Source organism: Dromiciops gliroides, chromosome 1, assembly GCF_019393635.1.
Source record: "Dromiciops gliroides isolate mDroGli1 chromosome 1, mDroGli1.pri, whole genome shotgun sequence".
In the NCBI taxonomy this organism is placed as follows: Eukaryota; Metazoa; Chordata; class Mammalia; order Microbiotheria; family Microbiotheriidae; genus Dromiciops; species Dromiciops gliroides.
The window spans coordinates 136724596-136746291 of record NC_057861.1 but is presented as its reverse complement, the minus strand read 5'-3'; the positions used below and the strand labels follow the sequence as shown (position 1 = coordinate 136746291).

Sequence of the window (21696 nt, the reverse complement as noted above, 5' to 3'; positions counted from 1 at the left end):
CCGCTCGGCTTCGCTCACGTGAGCGGAAGTAGCGGGGACGATCCGAGAGGAAGGCGGAAGTCGTGTGTGCCAGGAAGTTGGTGTGGCGGGATACGCGGCTGGCAAAATGAAGGTGAAAATGTTGAGCCGGAACCCGGACCATTATGTCCGAGAAACCAAGTTGGACTTGCAGAGAGGTGAGCGGGTTGTCTAGAGTGGGAGAGGTGGGACCGAACCGCTCCCACGAGCGCCTCTCCTCCACGGAGCCCGTGGGTCTCCTTGGAATGAGGGCGATGAGGGTTTGCGGGGCTCCAGTGTCTAGAAGTGGGGTAACTAGTCCGGCCTTGTTCTTACCCTCCCTGCCCGCGTTCTAGGCTCGGGTTCCTTGTCCCGAATGGGAAGTCACGTGACGCGCCCACTGGAGATCCTTCGTTCCCCACCGTCGCTGGGGGGAGGGCCCCAACTCTCCCTGTGGGGGGACAAGAGTTCACAAACTACTTTTTCAGTAACTTGCTGAAGCGAGCAGTGCACGTGTTAAATCAGAAGCGCTGAACGTTGAATTGGAAGAGGCCTTAGAGATAATACTAATATTTACATAAGGCTTTAAGGTTAGCTAAGGGCTTTGCAAATATCTCGTTTGATTTTTTTTTTTTACAGCCACCCTGGGAGGTGGGTACTGTTATTAACCCCCATTTTCCAGATGAGGAAACTAAGACAGAAAGAGATTGTGATTGTCTAGGGCCAAAACGTTATTAAATGACTGAAGCTGGGTTTGAATTCGGGTCTTCCAGACTCCAGGTTTTTGCCACTATTATCTAAGCGTTTTCCCTTTGTACTGCAAACATATTAAGATCCTGCCACGTGCCACTGACAGTGCTAGGCCCTGGAGCATACCAAGACAAAAGTAAAACTGGCCCTGCCCTCAGGGGTCTTATAGTTTATACCTTATAGTTTCTTATAGAGAAAGAAGTAGTTTTCCCAAGGCCCATGGCAGAGCTCAAGCTCCAACACTGGGTATTCAGAATTTCTTTATGTACTATTTACACTGAGTCAGGTGGGGAATTGTCATCATGTTAGCCATGCCTGCTTTCAAGTCCAAGTTGGAGACTAAACAGGTTGGATGGTTGAGGAATGAAACTACTTAAAAGCTAAAATAGTTTATTCCAGGGACCCAGGCTCTTTAAGAACTGTACAGGCCCAATACTTATCCTTTTTCTTTGTCTTACGCCTTCACTCCTAAGCCATCTATTTTGCAGACCAATCTAATTTGCTGTCAGTTTAGGTGACAACGTGGTGATGAGAGTTTGAAACTAATGTTTAAAATTCAGACTGTCCCTAATTTATTCACACTTTTCTTATTGACAGGGATAGTTAAGAATTACTGGGGGCAGCTAGGTGGCACAGTGGATAGAGCACTGGCCCTGGATTCAGGAGGACCTGAGTTCAAATCCAGTCTCAGACAACTTGACACTTGCTGGCTGTGTGACCCTGGGCAAGTCATTTGGCCCTCATTGTCCTGCAAAAAACAACAACAACAACAACAAAACAAAACAAAAAAGAATTACCAACTTTTTATGAAAATAGGATTAGATGGCCACAAATCAAATCAACAAAACCTAAGGACTTACTGAGTGCATTGATTGCAGCAGCACTTTTGAAGAGGATGTTCACTTTCCTGGAATACTTTTCTTCTTCACCTGTGCCTTGTAAAACATTTGTTGTTGTTAAGTCATATCTGTCTCTCTGTGACCCTATTTGGGGTTTATGATATATACATATTATATGCATAATATACACATATACATATCATATGCATAATATACACACATACACTTATACATAACACCCATATATAATGTTCTCATGTATAAATGTGCATGTGTATATATGTGTTTATGTATACCTATATGCATAGATATACACAAATATATATCAAGTAGATAAATACTAGTTTTCAAACCTAGTTTGGGAAAGAAGGCAAATAGTTGGGGGAAACAGGAAAGCTTCATGAAGAAGATAGCAATTGCATTGCATCTTAAAAAGAGAAGAACTCTTGAGACTGAGGTCAAGGTGGAGTGCAAGTCAGGCATGAGGCCAGTGCAAAGGCATGGAGGTATAAGGAGCAGCGAGATGGCCTGTTTGAAGGTTTGAAGAGACTGGGAAAGGGGATAATGTCCATTGAGGCTGAAAAGATAGATAAATAGTAAGGACAAGTTGTTAAGGGCTTTTGAAGCTACGCTGAAGAGTTTATATTTTTTTCTTAGAGGTACCTGCTACATCATAGGGTTCCTTTCCTTCTCATACTCTTTCCACTAAATTAGTTGGTAGTTATCCTGTATATGTTTATATTAATTTTTTGGGTACATATTTTCCCTCCAGTAGAATAAAAGCTCTTTGAGGTTGGGAATTGTTTTTTCTTTTTTGGTTTTCCTATACTCTGTTCTAGTACTGTGCTTGCTTGTTTGTTTTAAATTGAGTTAAGCCCTTGGAGTAGCTACACAGATCTTGTGATCTAGAAACAGTTTATTAAGGTAGTTCCTGCTCAAGTGGAATTTATAATCTAGTAAGGTATAAAACCTAAACACAATGTTATACTAATCATGGAAATTTTAAGATAGGCAAACCGTCTTATTATTGTTCAGTGATGTCCAACTCTTATTTTTATTTTTATTTTTTTGGTGAGGCAATTGGGGTTAAGTGACTTGCCCAGCGTCATACAGCTAGTAAGGGTCAAGTGTCTGAGGCCGGATTTGAACTCAGGTCCTCCTGACTCCAGGGCCAGTGCTTTATCCATGGTGCCACCTAATTGCCCCAGTGTCCAACTCTTCTTGACCCCTTTTGTTTGGTTTGGTTTGGTTTTTGGCAAAGATACTGGAGCAATTGCTATTTCCTTTAGCTCATTTTACAGATTAGAAAACTAGGGGCGGCTAGGTGGATAGAGCACTGGCCCTGGATTCAGGAGTACCTGAGTTCAAATCTGGCCTCAGACACTTGACACTTACTAGCTGTGTGACCCTGGGCAAGTCACTTAACCCCAATTGCCCTGCAAAAAAAAAAAAGAAAGAAAGAAAACTGAGGCAAGCAGGGTTAAGTGATTTACCCAGTCACACAGATAGTAAGTATCTGAGGCTAGATTTGAACTCAGGTCTTCATTACTCCAAGCTCAGAACTTGATTCACTTTCCCACCTAGCTGCCCTAAACCATCTTACGTATTATAATAATAGCTAACATTTATGTAGTCCTTACTATGTACCAAGCACTGTACTAAATGCTTTACAGTCATTATTTCATTTGATTCTCACAACAACCCTGGGAGGTAGGTTCTGCTGTTATCTCCATTTTACAAATGAAGAAACTGGTAGACAGGTTAAATGACTTGCCCAGTCATATAGCTGGTACGTGTCTGTGGACAGAATTGAATTGTGGTCTTCCTAAGTCAAGGTCCAGCACACTATCCACTGTTCTTAATAGCTCAGTGAGGTAATGTTAGAGTTATTAGCTCTAGCTCTAGCTATTAACTCTAAAAGATTAGTTAGAATGAGATGAAATGAAACTTCTCTTCCTGTTGCCTTCAAAACCCTTTATACACATGTATACATGTGCATGTGACCACACAGCTAATATGTGTCTAGTAAGGCAGAAGAGAGCCACTGAAGATTGTCGAGCAGAAAATGATCAACTAAGATATTTCAAGGTTATCTTGGTAACTTTATAAAGTTAGATGGTGGAGGGAAATTAAGAGGAATGGACAAGATAGTCTTCGTATCCCCAGAGCCTGGCATGTTGCTTGGCACAGAGGAGTCTTAGGAAATGTGTCGAGTAGAAATGGAAGAGCAAAGGACCTGTTGGGCTATGGTCCAGGTGGGTGGTAATGAGGACATGCAGTTGACTGGTAGCTCTGGTGATTAATAGCTTTTCAGGAAGGAAGCTTCTAGATTGTTCATATTTCTCTTGATCTGTGTGAAGTCTAGAAATTGTGTGAATAATTGAAATCCAATAATAATCTCCCAAATTTCATTTTGGGCATGAATTTTCACCTTTATTCTCAGCTTTTGTGCATCTTGTAAAGGAAGTACTGATAAACAGATGGCAGATTAGAAGTGTTGTGGTTCAGGAAATGACAATGTGAAAAACATTCTGTCACTGTATTTTAATTACATGATGTTTACACTAGGAATAAATTTTCTTGACCATTTAAGTGCCAAATGGTACTTAGTTAAGAGTATAACATAATATGCAAATCCTATACTTCAAGGTCCAATTTAAGATCTACCTCCTTTATAAAACCTGTAATTCTTACATGACAGAGTGCGGCGCTCAAATTCTTTTCTCTTTTTATTTCCCCTTACATTCTTAATCACCATAGAACCTTTTATAATTGTTTGTAATTTCAGTCACTGCTTCAATCAAGAAAACTGATATTTTAAAAAATGAAGCACAGGGGGAATTGTGAGAAAATTATTAATAATAGGTTGTTTTCTGGTTCTGTGAGACCCAGAGAGCCTGGCCAGACCTTTCTTGGGGCCAACCCCTGAGTCAGAAGAATTTCAAAGGAAATGTGGTTGGACCTTGGGACTGCGAATAGGGATTAAAACCACACCCACCTGAAGGCTTTTCCCCCCATCAGCCAGACCACCCTCAAATCCAGTAAACCAATAGATTTGAATGATGATAGCCAAAATTAGCTTTGAGCAGTGTGGAAGGGCTGCCTCTCCTCCAGATCTACAGGAAGCTTCCAGAGGGAGGGATATGGGGAGGGGGAGGTTCAGGTTCAGGTTCAGGTTCTTCATGCCTGTGGTGGGGGCCTTGGAGAAAGAAGGAAGCCAGGCTGAGCTCTGTCTCTCCTCTAGGCTAGATAGGCCTTCTTAACTTTGTGAGCCACATGTTCTCTCTTTCCTAATATTTGGTATGCTTTAATAAATGCTTAATGCCCCAAACTGGTGCTAAAGCTTCTAAATTATAAGTAGCAATATATTAGAAACCCCAGCTAATTTCCCCTAAACTTGGGACAGAAACCAGGCGACCACATATAATTTTAAATGCTATATGCCTGAGGATCAAATGTAACTTGCCCCTTTCTCTAAGGCCCATGAACTAAAAATGGTTTTTACATGTTTAATACAAATTTATTTCAGCATGTAAAAACCAATCTTAACTCTGTGTACAAAAACAGGTGGCCAAAATACGCTGCCAGCTAGATTTAGATGAAACTACAGGCTCCTGTTCTAGACAACTCTCCGAATTGATTCAGTTGAAGAAACAACCTTCCTAACTGGGAGCTCTGTATACCAATGAAATCTCAGATCCAGTGTTTTTCTGTGAAGGGGGAAACAGAAGCCTAAGACACTCTCTGTTGTCAATTTATTTGGAATCATTGACTTTAAGATCTAGAAGGGAGCTCAGAGAAACCATTTTATAGCTAAGAAAACAGACCACAGAAGTTGGGACTTGCTTAGGTCACATCATTAGTTTCTGGCAGGGTGAGGACAAGAACTCATATCTTCTGTTCCTAGTTGTGTGCCCTTTGTTTTTTGTTTTTAAACTACACATGACATACCTGTCTTGGGCTTTATGGTAGAGTTGTAGAGAAAGGCTTTGTTTTGTTTTGTAAGGTCTAAAATTCTAGCTGTGTTATCTAAAATCTAATGAGTGGTTGCCTTAAATTAGAAGCATTAGCAAGAGTTTAGACTTTTAAGTATTTATTAAAGTGTATTTGAAGTTAGTGAAGGGGGGGGGGGTTAAAACGGCCTTCATCTAACTATCTCTAAGAGCCAGCCTCTGATCTCCCGCCAAGCCGCAGTCCGGAGCTGAAAAAGACCTCGCTCCTTCGGGCTTCTCCCAGAAGCCTCCTGTGAAACAGGAAACAGGGCTGTCCTCACACATAGCTCCAAGCAAATTGGTCGGTAGCACTGATTGACACTGCTAACAGGTGGCAGCCATGACTTCCTGACGCCGATCTGACCTTCGAAACCCCAGAGAGGTCACTTCCTAATGCTAAGTCACATACTTTCTTTTCATGGCGTAACTTCCCTGCAGTATCTTTCTCAACAGGTTGGTAGCACTCTAATTCTCACAGTCCCCCCCGTGCTTCATGTGAAGAAACATGGTTTCCTCACATGAAGCAATAATGTTACAGACACCTATGACTAACAAAGTAAAGGGAATGAAAAGAGAGAAAAAGAAATTGAACGATGCATTAACAAAGGCTAAAGGGGGCATTCCCCTATTAGCAGGTGAACATTACCAACAGAAAAACTAAAGGGGGCACTCCCCTTTAGTAAGTGGACATTATAAACAATGTATACAATGTGGAAAAGGAAAACAGGAAAATGTCCATTTAAGTCCTTTGGAAGTCCTCTGGGTGTAGTTGTGGAATGGAAGTCTTTCAGGTGTTTCAGATGCTGGTAATCAGCCAGGAAAATTTTCCTACAAAATTGAGCTTAAGACAACTTTAAATAGCTTTGCCAATAATCAAATCAAACAATGAGAGTTCTCAAAAAAAAATGTCTAAGGAAATTCAGAATCTTAGTTGTTACACATGAAACATAATTAAAAAAATTGAAACATTCTCTAAAACTTAATATTATTACACTCCTCTAAAAATATTACTACACTATGGAGGATAAATTGATGTAATATTAATTTAGAAAATAATTTTATCTTTGTTTCATCACTTTTTGCATTATGTGCCTAATTATCCTCATGCCACTATGAGAAATTAAAGAATCTAATATAATTGGTAGCAGATGGTCAAGCCCAAATCCAACATTGTATTTATCATGACACCTGAGATAATTATGGGGGTTACCATAAAAGAACAGAGAAGAAACTTAAGTCAGGCTTAATCGGATGCATAGGATTAAGATGTCCATGACATTAGGCATATAGAAGGGGGAATTGAACTCAGGCTCAAATGAGATAGCATAGTCTGGCCACCCGGTGCCATGTGGAGGAAAATTAAACCAAGAAAATCCAATCTCAACACTTGTCAATAGCCATTTTCTCTGCCTTTCCCAAAGCAGTGCAGTACCTGGACATCCTGCATGTCTCCCCTCATGTGACAGTTCAATATCTGCTCTTGTATGTATTCCTCTTGTGATTGGATGACATCTTGGACAACTGGCATTTAATGACTTAGAATGAAGGCAATTAATGTCTTAAATCATAAATTCCCATAATCCAAGTCTCATATGGATTTAAAAGTTGAGGATAATAATGATTGCAAAAAGTGTGAATGTGCCTAGACTCAGAATATAATATATAATTATGCAATAATTCCAAGTAATAACTTTTTTTACTAAGTATACAATTACTTTTGTAAAAAACCAGAACATATTTTAATACAAGCTAAAACACAATCTTAAAAGAATAAGAATCTCTACAAAAATAAGCCTGTACTATTGAGTTCAAAATGTAGTTGCAATAGCATAAAAAAGAAACCCTTATGTAACATTTGAACTGACTTTTTTTAATTAAATTTTTTTTTGCCTAGAACATTTTTAAATTTCAATATCTAAAGTCCCCAAATCACATGTTGTTATATTATACAATATGTCCCTATTTATGGCAATAATAAATTTGAATACATGAATATGAAAAAACTTTTGCAAATGTTCTTCTCTTTTTTGGTTGTTTTTTTATATGCTTATCAAAAATAATACTTCTAGAATTAATTTACACTTGTCATAGCAACCAATTTGCCAGGGAAATGCTTTATAGAATTTGATCAAATAATCAGTTGGAAAAAAACAAACAATTTAGAATATGGGAGAACAATACTCCCAGAGTTAACATTGTATTATGAAATCAAAACCATCTTGCATTGGTTGAAAAATAGATAGATGAATAGAACAAAATACACATGGAAGAATAAGAGACAATGAAATTCAGTGGTCTACATGTGCTGATACTGGTTTTACGTGGGAGCAGTATATCCATGAGTCCTTCTCTCCGATTTTGATGGCAGTCAGTTGCTAGCAATACTTGGAAAGGACCTTTCCAGGCTGGCTGGGTACCACTAGTCCACTGAAAATTTTTGATACATACACTGTCTCCTGGTTTCAAATCATGTAAGGAGAAGTCCAAGGGGCCAGCCTGTACTGCTGCTCCTGCCTTGTGGAGTTCACTTGGTCTGGCTTGTAATTCCTGTATATAGGAAGCAACAGAGATGTATCCCCCACCAATGATGTATATACTGGTGAAAAAGGTTTTGCTTGGATAGGGGGATGGCCAAAAAGCATCTCATAAGGTGATATATGTAGTTATCTTGGCCTGCTACACAAATAGAACAGTGCCAAGGGTATAGAATATGAGGCTACTTCAAATGAGTTTCAGTGCTCAGTTTGCCAATCATGCTCAAGTTCTTCATTCATATGTTCACCTGGCCTGAGCTTTGTGGGTGGTAATGGTGTATGGAATTTTGGAATAACTCCCAAGAAAGAGTAAATTTGGTATAAAACAGAATCAGTAAAATTTGTGCCTTTGTCAGAATCAGTGTGGGCTGGTTGGCCAAAGCAAGGGACTATTTCTTTAAGGAGGGTTTGGGCAACAAAGGCAGCTGTGGCTCAGAACATGGAAAAGCTTCTACCCACCCAGTGAGTTCATCAACTATAACAAGACAAAACTTTTAACTTCCTACCTTATGCATTATAATATAATCAATTTGTAGATGCTCAAAAGGTGTATGTGCTAAAGGACATCCTCCATAAGCTTTATCTCGGAAAGCATGTTGATTATAGGTCTGACAAACTGAAAAAGAGGCACAAACCTTAGAGGCCACATTAGTGACTCCAGGGCAATCCAAACCCTTTTTACTGAGTCCACAATTCCTTGTGTGCCAAAATGGCCATTTCTGTGAGTAGATAGGTATACCTGAAGATAGAAGCTCTGGAGGAGAAGTGGCTTCCCCTCCGGAGTCACCCAGACCCCATTGACTTCTTTAGCCTTGAATTTCCTTTTCCACTTCTCTACTTCAGACTTATCATAAGTAAGAGAGATGGAAACATCATCAGAAGAAGAAAGATTAAATACATGTTCAGGGGCTTCCAAAGCGCAAGCTTAGCAACAGTATCAGCTTATTCATTCCCTTTTGAAACAGGGTCGCTTCTTCCACTATGAGCAGGACAATGAACAATAGCTAAGGCAGATGGGAGTTTTAAGGCAGATAGGAAATCTTTAATAAATTCTCCATTAGCAATAGCTTTGCCAGCAGAGGTTAAAAATCCCCTTTGCATCCAAAGCATGCCCACAGCATGGCACATACTAAATGCATATCTAGAATCAGTATAGATAGTAGTACTTTTACCTCTGGCTAGAGAATGATCATGCAGTAAACCCTTAACAAGAATTTGTTGAAAAATAAATCAGCGAATGGGGAACATCGCAGGAAATGGTAGGTGTACTTTTCTCTACAAAAGAATGTGATGGAGTATTAATAGTCATTATTTTCACTTCAGTTCCAAGAAACTATGATCCTGCGTTGCATCCTTTTGAAGTTCCACGAGAATATACAAGAGCTCTAAATGCTGTCAAACTGGAACGAGTATTTGCAAAACCATTTCTTGCTTCCCTGGATGGCCATAGAGATGGAGTAAATTGCATGGCAAAACATCCAAAGAGCTTGTCTACTGTGCTTTCTGGAGCCTGTGATGGAGAGGCAAGTGTTAATAAAGTTAATAAAAGTGTTATTCTAAAAATAGTTCTCTTTTAAAGGTTGTTTAGTTCCTATTTGTCACAAGCTATGCTCTTTTGTTTATAATTTACAAGTTTTTAATACCCTATTTTAGTAGTCAAGATGCAGTTCAGTTTGTCAGAGTGAATTTAGTATTGCTTCTGTTAAACTATAAAAAAGTTGCCAATACAATTTGTAAGACCTTCCAGACGCACAATTTAGCAGTTGACAATTAAGTAGTAAATCACACTTAAAATACCACTAGTTAAGTATTCTGATGGAAGACAAAATTTATTTGCATTTCATTACAATCTCTAGTAAGGAAAATGCCTTCAAGTGCGGTAAATAAATATTTAACAAACTGAATCTTTTCTGCTTGACTTATATCACGCTTTATTTTTCCTTGAGTCTCTCTAAAGGACTTTATTTCTACAAATTTAATAATGACATATTTCACTTGCAATCGATTTTACTTTTTTCCTGGAATGCAGTTCTTCTTTGCCTGAACATTTTATATTTAATAGAAATATCCTGATGTGATTTGTCATAGGTTAGAATTTGGAACTTGACTAAACGAGAATGCATCCGTACTTTGCAAGCACATGAAGGTTTTGTACGAGGAATATGTACCCATTTCTCTGGAACTTCTTTCTTTACGGTAAGGTACTACTAATTATTGCTTTTATACCTGTGTTCTGTGGTATTACTTACCCAGGGTCACAAAGCTATTAAGCATATGAGGTGAGATTCAAACTGAGGTATCTTATCTCCCAGTCCCTCACTTTATCAAATATATGATGCTTTAGACATTCTGAATTTGTGCTTAATTTTTATTGTTTTGTATATTCTTCTGCATCTCTCTAAAGAAGAGCCTTGTGCACCCTGATGTGCCAGGAGCAGGAAAGATCTGGGGATATAGAAATCTAGGTACTTTGTAATTCCTACTGCATAGGCTATCCTATTAGGTCTGCTTCGTCCCTCTTCATTCCAGCCTACTCCATTTTCATTCTTCTCCAAGCAGCTTCCTTAGCAGCTGTGTGTTTGAGATCCTTTCTGCATACTTTTACCCTTCAAGGTTCTACTTTTGTTACTTAATGTACCCTGGTTCCTCCAAAAAATCCGAGTTTCCAAGGAGCCCTAGTTTACTCCAAGAAAGTAGAAGCACAGTTAATGTTGAAGCTTAGGTCTCTCCAGTATTTTTTTCTCCTTGGTCAAAACCTGTCATCAGTATAGGGAACTCTTCATGTTGAAACTAACTTTACCTGTGCATATTAACAACTTCTTTATAACTTAGAAAGCTATCTGTCTGAGGATGTTGAGAGCAGACATTAAGTGACTTGTCTGTGACCACACAGCAGGTATGTGTTTAGTAAGATTTGAACAGCCGGTCTGCCCAACTCCCAAGTTAGCCCTCTGTTCACTGTGCCAAACTACCTCTTTGGAGAGTAGCTTGAAAGAGGTTTCAGTTAAAATTGAGGCACATGCTATATTTTTTGGTTTTTTTTGCGGGGCAATTGGTGTTAAGTGACTTGCCCAGGGTCACACAGCTAGTAAGTGTTAAGTGTCTGAGGCCGGATTTGAACTCAGGTACTTCTGAATCCAGGGCCGGTGCTCTATCCACTGCGCCACCTAGCTGCCCCCACATGCTATATTTTAAAAATTGAAGATACTAATAATTTGAAATGCATCAAGTCTTTATAACTTAGACTTCTCCAAATCATTTATAGGTTGGTGATGACAAGACTGTGAAGCAGTGGAAAATGAATGGACCAGAATATGGAGAAGAAGAAGAGCCTTTACATACAATATTAGGAAAGGTACCAAAATAAATCTGTTTTGTTTATTACTATTTTTACTGCTTAATATTTTAAGTTAACAGTAGAAGGACCAAGTGCATCGGTTGACACAAAAACATTAGAATTTTGCTTTGAAATAAAAATTTTCATCCTAGCTCTATTTTCTTTGCTTCATGAAGAAAATATACACTGTGCCAACTGACAGAACGTGGTCCTTCCAAGTACTCTTAAATTCTGGTTCTTCTAATGTTAAATGTTATTATAACACATACTATTAAAACAAAAACCACTGGGGTTTTTTAAACGATAATATTGGAATGGATCTTTAGACTTCGGGGTTTTTTGTCACATTTGTATTGGCCACTATCCTTGGCATATGTGTAAGTTTGCCACATTTTGAGAAAAATTGAATACTCTTGAGCAAGAAAATAAGATAGGGATATTTACTGGTGGTAAAACTTTGTTTTCATACAATGCCTTTACTTGATTTTCAAGTGGTCTATTAACATTTAATATTACATAACCCTGTATTAATTAGGTACCAGTTATTTTTATAGTAATGAAAATGGAAAACATACCATAATGAATAGGAAAGAATGTAGTTTTGTTGATTATATACAAATGGGTGGCAAAAGAATATTGTGCTTTAAAGTTGAATAAATGTTTCCTCTGAAGTCTGGTTCACATTAGTTAGCTTAAACCATTTCTTCATATATGGTAAAGGTAAAGTTGAGCCTGGCTTTTGTCTGAATTCAGTTTCCAAATTAGTATTCTCAAATCTGAGCATACCAGTCTAACAGAACAATGTAAAGTAAGCGTTCCTTCCTCCTCCATTTTAAGCTTGATGTAGGTTAAGGAACACCATTTAAGTGTACGTCAGCACCCAAAATCTTTATTAGATAAGTGTGGTCTAATGAAAAATTTCTTATTACTTTTCTTGTTTTTTAGTAGATTTAGACATCTGAATACCTTGGGGATGCTTAAAAGATTACTTACAATGAGATGAAATGAAACTTCTCTCCCTATTGCTTTCAAAACTTTTTACATATAATACATGTAACATAAATATCACTGATTTACAATCCTTTTTTCTTTATGTCAATATTTCATAAGAGTTTCTATGCCAGTAATGGATTTTTTTAAAAAAACAAAACAATATGGAAGACTAGGTAATTATACTGAAAACATTGCTATGTGTATTTGAAGTCATAATGATTATTTCTATAACATCCTATTTGCTTTTAAAGACTGTATACACAGGAATTGATCATCATTGGAAAAAAGATGTTTTTGCTACATGTGGGCAACAGGTGGACATCTGGGATGAACAAAGAACCAGTCCTATTTGTTCAATGACTTGGGGTCTTGACAGTATAAGCAGTGTTAAATTTAACCCAATTGAGGTAATGTTCTTTTAAATTTTATACTCTGAATAGTTGTTTTTTTGTTGTTGTTGTTTTGTTTTGTTTTTAGTGAGGCAATTGGGGTTAAGTGACTTGCCCAGGGTCACATAGCTAGTAAGTGTTAAATGTCTGAGGCCGAATTTGAACTCAGGAACTCCTGACTCCAGGGCCGGTGCTCTATTCACTGCACCACCTAGCTGCCCCCGAATAGTTTGTTTTTAAATATAGCTTATTATTTTAAGCTTTTTGTAAAGTTTTCATGTCAGAATTATCTGTATCTTAACATTCTTAAATTTCTAATCTTTGAATGATGATATATGTATGCCTTATCTACCTTAAGAATTGCTAGGAGAATAATATATGCTAACTTTTCAAAATTTTAAGTGACTAGGTGTTATTTTTATAATAAACATCTGTGTCCCCATGTCCTAAAGAATAGACGTATTTTTTTCTTTCTCCCTGGTAAATTTTTGTTGCAGATCCATTGGCCAGTTCTAAAGCAGCAGTTACTAATTATGAGTTTGAAAATCTATTTTTCGAGACTTGTCAATAAAATTCCTTTTTTTTAGTGATGGATTTATTAAACCCGAAGAAGGATTAGTAGCACTGAAAGCAAATTGTGTGTGCTTTTTTAAATCTTGCATTAATAGATTGTTAACATCTTTAGTGTTTTTTTCTTCCATCAATATAGACTTCTAAAACCTTTCCCAACCTTTTCCTCTTGAGTGATTCTTGCATAATTTTTGTCTCTGTATCTTATGTCTAGCAAACTGGGAAAATAATGTTCCTATGTTAAAAAAAAATTCTAGAGTTTGTGTTAAGCATTAGACCTTGTGTAAGTTGTTAGTAGTATACAGAAATCAAGAGTTGTGAGATCTTAGGACTGTAGACAAAAAAAGTAAGGAAGAATGGCACCGGGAAATGTTGGTATTAAGGGAGTGTTGGATCCATACTCATCCTCTTGGAGTAAGAATTACAAAGAATACACTGAAATGTACAATGCTTCCTATCTAGAAGCATGTACAAGGTGTCCCAAAAGTCTTAGTGCACTCTTAAGCTTCAGCAGCTCAGTTATCAAAGCTTAAAATTGTACTAAGGCTTTTAGGACACTTGTGAGCACCCTTCAGGCAAATAACTTGTGATAATAAAAAATTAAATGTAAGTAGCTATTAGAATTATCTGATTTGCAGTGTTTCCTACCAAACTAATTTTGAACATGTTATTGTTACACTTATTTTTAGACTAATATCTTGGGAAGTTGTGCTTCTGACAGAAATATAGTGCTATATGATATGAGGCAAGCCACTCCTTTGAAGAAGGTGAGTTTCTATTTTCTCTCCTCCTTTGCATTTGTTAATGTGTTTCTCTATTTAGGTCACGGTGGTAAAAAAGAACCAGTTTTTTTTCTTCAGAATTTAAAGTTTAAATAGCTCTTAAAAAAGAAACTTTGTCAGAACTGTATGCACTTAACTTTTTTCATAATATCTAAAGCATTTGTAATCAGATGAAAAAATGTGTATTTAGAGGCCATGTCAAACCTGAATTTTGTCATGTGCTGGGGAGGATAATGGTAGGGTGAGAGAGAGTGCTGACCTGTTTATTTACTTAATATTCTGAAACTGATAAATGGTAGTATAGATTTATACATGGTACTCTAACCAGTTTCTGTAAGATTCCTCATATTGTTTATTAATCGCAAGATAAATAGATTTCCAGTGAAATTGGAATGTGGGTATTGGGCAACGAGGTGGCACAGTGGATAGAGTGCTGGCACTGGAATCAGAAGACTCATCTTTGTTAATTCAAATCTGGCCTCAGACATTTACTAACTGTTTGACCCTGGACAAATCACCTAATCCTGTTTGCCTCAGTTTCCTTATTTGTAACATGAGCTGGAGAAAGAAATGGCAGACCACTTTAGTATGTTTGCCAAGAAAACTCCAAATTGGGTCATGAACAATCAGACAGAACTGAACCGACTAAACAACAGAAAGATCAATCAGGAAGTTCTCTTATCTTATTAGAGCCCTGAAAAATGCTATTAGTTTTTGTTAGCATTTAAAACACACATCTTAATATTTTAAAACCAGATTTGATACTTGATTGTTATCAGTAACAAAACAGTAACTTAAAAACCCTGAAGCTATAAAAATGCTTTATTGCTTTTATTGCTGGTTATTGTCTGATTTTTGAGGAGCCAAATTAGCCAATCCTTGACTTGGCTTGGGAGGTACCCTGTGTTGTCTTCTGGTTTTGGTGGTGAGATATTCAGTGCTTAAAATAGTTGAAAGTGTGCAGAGGCCCTGGATACCATGGAGAAATTAGCAGCTGGCCCTTTCATACCTTCAAGCATTGCTTTGCTTAACTTTAGAACCACCTTAGAAAATTACAGGGCCTAGGTTGTGCTGGGGTGCCTGAGACTTCTGATAAACTCCAGTGTGCCTTTGCCCCATTCCAAATGCCCAAGTCTTACTCTAAAGTTTTTGGAGTGAATAGTTTTAGGCTGACCCTGATAGGCTCATTGACCTAGACATGGAAAAAGACCACAGAGGCTATCTTGTCCAATCTACTCATTTAACAGACGAAGAAGTAAACCCATAGAGGTTAAATGACTTGCCCAGAGTCAAGCAGGTGGCAAGTATCAAAGCTGGGATTCAGACTTGTGTCTCATGACTTGAAGTTTAATAGAAAAGTTCAGTGCTCTTTTTACTGTACCAGACTCACTCCATGTGGTAATAGCTTGATCCTAGTTAGAGAACACAGTTATTTCAGTACTGTGGGTATGTGAATTGACTAGTATATTTTTGATGGGTTTATTTATCTGCCCTGCTCAGAATCTCTCACAGACTCCTACTGCTCACAGGATCAAATCCAAGCTCTTTAAATTAGCATTCAAGTGTTCTTTTCCTTATTAGGTTGCCCTTTTCCCAATACTCCCTCCTTTCCCCCCATCCTTGTAACTCTTTTCAAGTCAGGTCATTAAGCACTTATTAAACCTCTGCTGTGTATGAGATACTATGCTAAGTGCTGGGGATACAAAGAAAGGCAAGTACAATTCCTACACTCAGGGAGTTCACAATCTAATAAGGGAGGCAACATGCAAACAACTCTTTGGAAACTAGATATTTTCAAGATAAATTTGGGATAAACCACAGAGGGAAGGCATTAGCATTAAGGGGAACTGCAAAACCTTTCTTATAGGTGAGATTTTAGCTGGGCCTTGAAGAAAGCCAGGGAAGCCAGGATATGAAGGTGAGAGAGAATTGCAGGCATGTGCCAGTGAAAATGCCTTGAGTTAGGATGTGGAGTGTCTTGTGCAAGAAACAGCAAGGAGACCAATGTCACTAGATCTAAGACTATATGAAAGTGAGTAAAGTGTAAGAAGACAGGGAAAGTAGGACAGGGCCAGGTTCTGAAGGACTTGAAAAGCAAAATAGGACTTTCTATTTCATTTCAGAGGGGTTAAGGAGCCACTGTAGTTTATCAAATGAAGGTGTGACATGCTCTGACCTCCATTTTTAGGAACATCATTTTGATAGCTGAGTGAAAGATGGACTAGAGTGGGGAGGAACCTGAGTCAGAGACCAACCCAAAAGTTTCTACAGCGGCCCAAGTGTGAGGTGATGAAGGCTTGTCAGAGGATGGTGGCAGTATCAAAAGAGAAGGAATGGGGCAGCTAGGTGGCGCAGTGGATAAAGCACCGGCCCTGGATTCCAGAGTACCTGAGTTCAAATCCAGCCTCAGACACTTGACACTTACTAGCTGTGTGACCCTGGGGAAGTCACTTAACCCCCATTGCCCTGCAAAAAAAAAAAAAGAGAGAGAGAAGGAACAGTATAATAGAGATATCAGAAGAATCAACAAGACATGGCAATAGATTGGATATGGGCATAAAAAGAGAGTGAGGTGTAGAGAATGGTACTTTGGTTGTGAGGCTGGAGGACTAGAGGATAGGAGAGTAAATAGGATGTGTTCTTAATAAGTCTTGGCTTGGCCCAGATTCTCTTTGTTAGCTCATTGTGATAGTGTGACTTTATCAGGGCATCCCCAATACCATTCATCACATCCTATGCTTTGGAATGTATTCCTAAGCCTGGAGTAGCTCCACAGTGTGGTTAGACACAGAATGCTCAAAGGAGAAGTTAAATGTAAATAGATACAGAGAAAGATAAACAACCATTTATCTCTACAGCCATATTTCTTCTTTACAGTAAGGTCCTATAGCTCTCCTTTCCTTTTCCCAAGTATTGTGAATGCAATCTTGTGAGTATTTGCTTCTAGACATTGGTAGTGAAGACCTTGATTCTCCATGCTTAAATATGCTGACTGAGGCATTTCTAGTGTGGACAGGGTTCCTTTCTATTTCTTAGGCTTCTTGGCCTATTTTACTTCCTGCTCCTACAACCCTGCTGTTTTCCTTTCTCTGTTGTGCTTTAGAGACAGAATAAAGGACTGGATGGACATTCTCCCTAAATCTGTATTTATGGTATTAAAGCACAAGTGCTGAAGCTAAATCAACAACCAGAGAGAGATTTTTGAATAGACAATATGTTAATTGTAGAAATTATGTGTATTTCCTTCTTAGGTCATCTTGGATATGAGGACAAACACACTTTGTTGGAACCCGATGGAAGCTTTCATTTTCACTGCAGCAAATGAAGATTTTAAGTGAGTAGCTCTTTATTCTTAAATATTGTTTATTCTCATAAATTGATTAATTATCCTTAAATTATAGTAATAATGATTCTGCTTTAATTTTTTTTAAACGTGGGCTGGTTAAAATTATTTGTCATTGATGGTGGTTTTTAAAAAATTGTTATTTCTATCTTTTGTTTCCTATATCATCACAATTTCTCCTAGTATCTCTCCCCCTTCCTTCTTTGAGATGATCCATATAACAAAAAAAAAATTTAAAGGAAAAAAAAGGAAGAGTAAAAATCAGTAAAAACTGTCAGTACATTAAAAAAATATCTAGTCAGTGTGCTTTAGCTGTGGCCCTCCTACTTTTACAGAGGAATGATATGAAGGTGTCTTCATATCTCCTTGGGGCCATCTTTGTAATTTTGCAGTGTTCACTTTTGATTGTTTCGCGCTTGTTCTGTTTACATTGCTTTCATTGTGTCTTGTTTTCTTGGCTCTGCTTCACTCTGTATTAGGTGATGTAAATCCTTCCATACTTCTCTGTATTCATATTTGTTTTCTTAGAGCATAATAATTTTCTTTGACATTCATGTACAACACTTTTATTTAGACTTTCCCCAATTGATATTTGTTGATTGAAAGTGTTAGGTTTTATAGACCCTTGTATATAAACAAGGTGAGCACCATTTCAGTTTTTTAAAGGAATGTTTATAATTATACCTCCCATATGGCCAAGCCCTAATTTAATTGGAAGGACATCTATTAAATGCCCACTTTTTATAAGGCATCTTGTTAGGGGCTTGTTACATAAACATGAAAGGATGTAGTTCCTGCCCTCAAAGCACTTACCATCAAGTAGGTAATGAAAATACACAGATATTTGTGATACAAGGTAGGGTATATGAAGTTCATAGGTTTGTCCTCTTATGTAATATATAGACAGACATTAGAACTTGTCAGGGAGAATTCTCCCTAGCTAGGGAGATGAATCATTTGTTTAGCACTTACTATGTGCTAAACAGTTTGTTAAGCACCTAGGACAGTTATAAAAGCAGAAGCAGTCCTGCCTTGAAAGAGCTGAGATTCCTATGGTGATAACACATACAAGGTTGGTGGCTAAGGAGGGGGAGCTTTGGTTCTGAAAGAATAGCAGATTTGCTTTGATCATAGTTACAGAGATCTGGGGGAAGCGGGGTTGGAGGAGGTCAAGTAAAGCATAGCTGTAAGTTCCCAGAGATAGTTTGGAGCAGTTACTGATCAGATGATGGAACCCAGGACCAGGGCATGGATTTTGGTGTGGGCAGCAAGGTGAAGAGGCTCTGGTTGGAGAGGAGGGAGACTGGAGAGATCTGATTACGGTCTAATGAAGAGGTGACTATTTGTTAGGTAAAGAAGTAGAGGATAGTATATTCCAGATGGTCAAGACTGGAAGCAATATCAAGGACAAGTGTATGGAGTCAGAATGGCATTAGGGATCAATTAGTAGTCCAGTTTGGCAGGATCTGAATAAAAGCTTATTAGAAAGATGATTTCTAAAATTGATTATTGTGAAGTTTCTATGTAGACTGTTATGGGCCCATAGCATCCCAGAAGATCTCTGGGGCACATCAAAGAACCTTCTCCTTGAGAAACTAAACCAGAGGACAGACTAGCCTAGAGAGATAAGTGGAACCAGATCGGACTGAGCTAGCTCAGGGACCCCCCCACCCTTCATTCTAGTCTCCCTCAACCCTGGGGAGATAAGATGAGGTGTGACTGCTTCTTTTGTGTCCTGAGGAGATGGCTTGAGAGATCTGCAGCCACCCCTCACCCAACTCCTCCAGCCACCACCAGTGGGGGATGGTTCTTCCTCACTAAAGGAACTTTCCATTCAGATGGTCACCCCCATCAGTCCTCTATAAAAGTACCTGCCAGTCTCCTGCTCGAGGAGATTGGATTCTCAGAGCCACGCTCCGTGCCTTTCTCCCCATGAGAAGTCCAAGGATTTCTTCCATGGTTTTCCTTCCCTTCCCTTCCCCTGCTACTAAATAAATTACTATCTTATTCTAACTGCTTTGGTGTGTAAGAGGGTGTAATTCTTTAAAGAGGAATTCCTAAGGACCCCTAACCCGACTCCTAACCCTACCCCTACCCAAACCCCCAACCCCATTTTCCCCATGACATAGACTATTAATTAGTATAAAGAACTATGTCTTTACAATTAAGTTGTGTTTTAAAGGAACAACAACATAGTTAATTATGGAAGAGCTAGTGAAAATTTGATAATAAGGTAGAAAATTGTAGATCTGCTTTAGAAATTTTTAATAATGTGTTTATTGAATTGTAATTTCTGAGTTATAAATAATGGTAATATTTTTATATTTGCTTATATTTCAATATTTTCCAAACACTTTCACATGTATAATTTCCTTTCAACTTAAAGAACTATATATAAAGTAGATAAAGGAAGTATTGTTCTCCCTAATTTATAGATGAGGAAAGATGAGGCTTGTCCTAAGGTCTACTAGATTATAGGTTCCTTCTGGGTCTGGAACATGTCTTACTTATAGTTGTATCCTATAATGTCTAACATATTTTAATGAATGAGTGACCGCTACATACTGAATTGGATGTCCTTACAGCACTTTTTTTGTCCCTTACTCATTTGCAATTCTATAGCCCTTATTGTATTAACTAAATGTGGAAAGATGGAAGTAAAATATGTGTTCTTATAAAGTGTGAAAGAGGCTAAAGTCAAGGTTCTGTATGCTCATTTATTGTCATTCTCCAGACAACGGGCCATTCCCTAGCTGAGTAAACCAGGAAGCAGGTTCAGCTGGACTGTTTTATCTCTTCCCATCCCTAATGGTGACTGGCCCTTCCTCTAGAGTTAAAATCTTCACCTTATCAATCAAACACTGCATCCCTGCCTCATTGATTTTTCTCTTGGGAACCTCCCATGGGAAGTTTTTCTCTATTTGAATTAACCCCCCTTTGTTAGCATTTGAGTGTCTGCTTCTATTCTCCCACCAGAATCTGAATCCACTTCTCAGACATTAAATCACCTGTGTTTTCCCAGATAGTTCTAATCAACCAAGAGGAGTCAACATTTTCCCACATTAGCTATGTAAATTTTGGGAAAACTTTTCCACCTTTCTTTTGCTATTATCAGCTTTGCTATATCCCCTCCCCCACATCAGTATGTAGAATATAAGTAATGGTAGTTAAATAATGACACTTAAGAGATAGTATATGTAGATCTTTTTAGAAATTACTTTATACTGCAGTTTTATTTCTGGAAACTTTGTATAAAGTTTATTTGAATGAATCTTTTATAGCTTATATACATTTGATATGCGTTCCCTTGATGAACCTGTGACAGTACATATGGATCACGTATCTGCAGTCCTTGATGTGGATTACTCACCTACTGGGAAAGAATTTGTGTCTGCTAGTTTTGACAAATCCATTCGAATCTTTCCTGTAGACAAAATTCATAGCAGGTAAGTGTCAATAAATTGCTAAACAACTCTTTGAAGACATTAATGTTTTGATAGGATACTTGTTTCTTCTCTTTCTATTACAATGTTAGCATTATAATCTTCACACAGCTACTTCCAATTGCTCAAATAAATTTACCTTTCTCAGTTTATTTAGACTCATTTATTTTTCACAGTTCTTACTCTTTTGTCTGGTAAGTTTTTCCCCATAGGATTATACTCAGCTTTGTAGTATGTTATTTTTTATTGTAAACATATCTTTTTGCCTTTTAGAATATGTAGAAGCTGACAGATTTTGTGTGATTCTGATTGTGGTTCCTTGTACTTGAACTGTTCTTTCTGGATATTTACAGTATTATTTTCTTTGATGTGCTCTGGATTTTGGCTGTACCATAGATTCTTTGGGGGGGGGCAGTTGGGGTTAAGTGACTTGCCCAGAGTCACACAGCTAGTAAATGTCAAGTGTCTGAGGCTGGATTTGAACTCAGGTCCTCCTGAATCCAGGGCCAGTGCTTTATCCACTGTGCTACATAACTGCCCCTTTACCATTAATTCTTGAGACTTTCTTTTGTGGTTTATTTTAAGAGGTGATCAGTGGATTCCTTCTGTTTCAATTTTGCCTTCAGGTTGTTGATTTGGCCAGTTTTCATTTGTGATTGGTATCCCGCCTTTTTTTTTTTTTTTTTTTTTTTTTTTTTTTTTTGCGGGGCAATGGGGGTCAAGTGAC

General features: G+C 38.0%; 1 protein-coding gene across 1 annotated transcript in view; it reads left to right on the top strand.

Annotated features, from left to right (window-relative positions):
* The first annotated feature begins 48 nt into the window (after window positions 1-48).
* The window catches only part of DCAF13 (DDB1 and CUL4 associated factor 13), a 34546-nt gene continuing 12898 nt past the window's right edge, over window positions 49-21696 (top strand). Inside the window, exons 1-8 of the mRNA XM_043979640.1 lie at window positions 49-176; window positions 9436-9635; window positions 10201-10308; window positions 11378-11467; window positions 12694-12849; window positions 14091-14168; window positions 17435-17517; window positions 20808-20972. Coding sequence (XP_043835575.1) covers window positions 107-176; window positions 9436-9635; window positions 10201-10308; window positions 11378-11467; window positions 12694-12849; window positions 14091-14168; window positions 17435-17517; window positions 20808-20972 — 950 coding nt within the window. The 5' untranslated portion in view covers window positions 49-106. The remainder of the gene's footprint in view (window positions 177-9435; window positions 9636-10200; window positions 10309-11377; window positions 11468-12693; window positions 12850-14090; window positions 14169-17434; window positions 17518-20807; window positions 20973-21696) is intronic.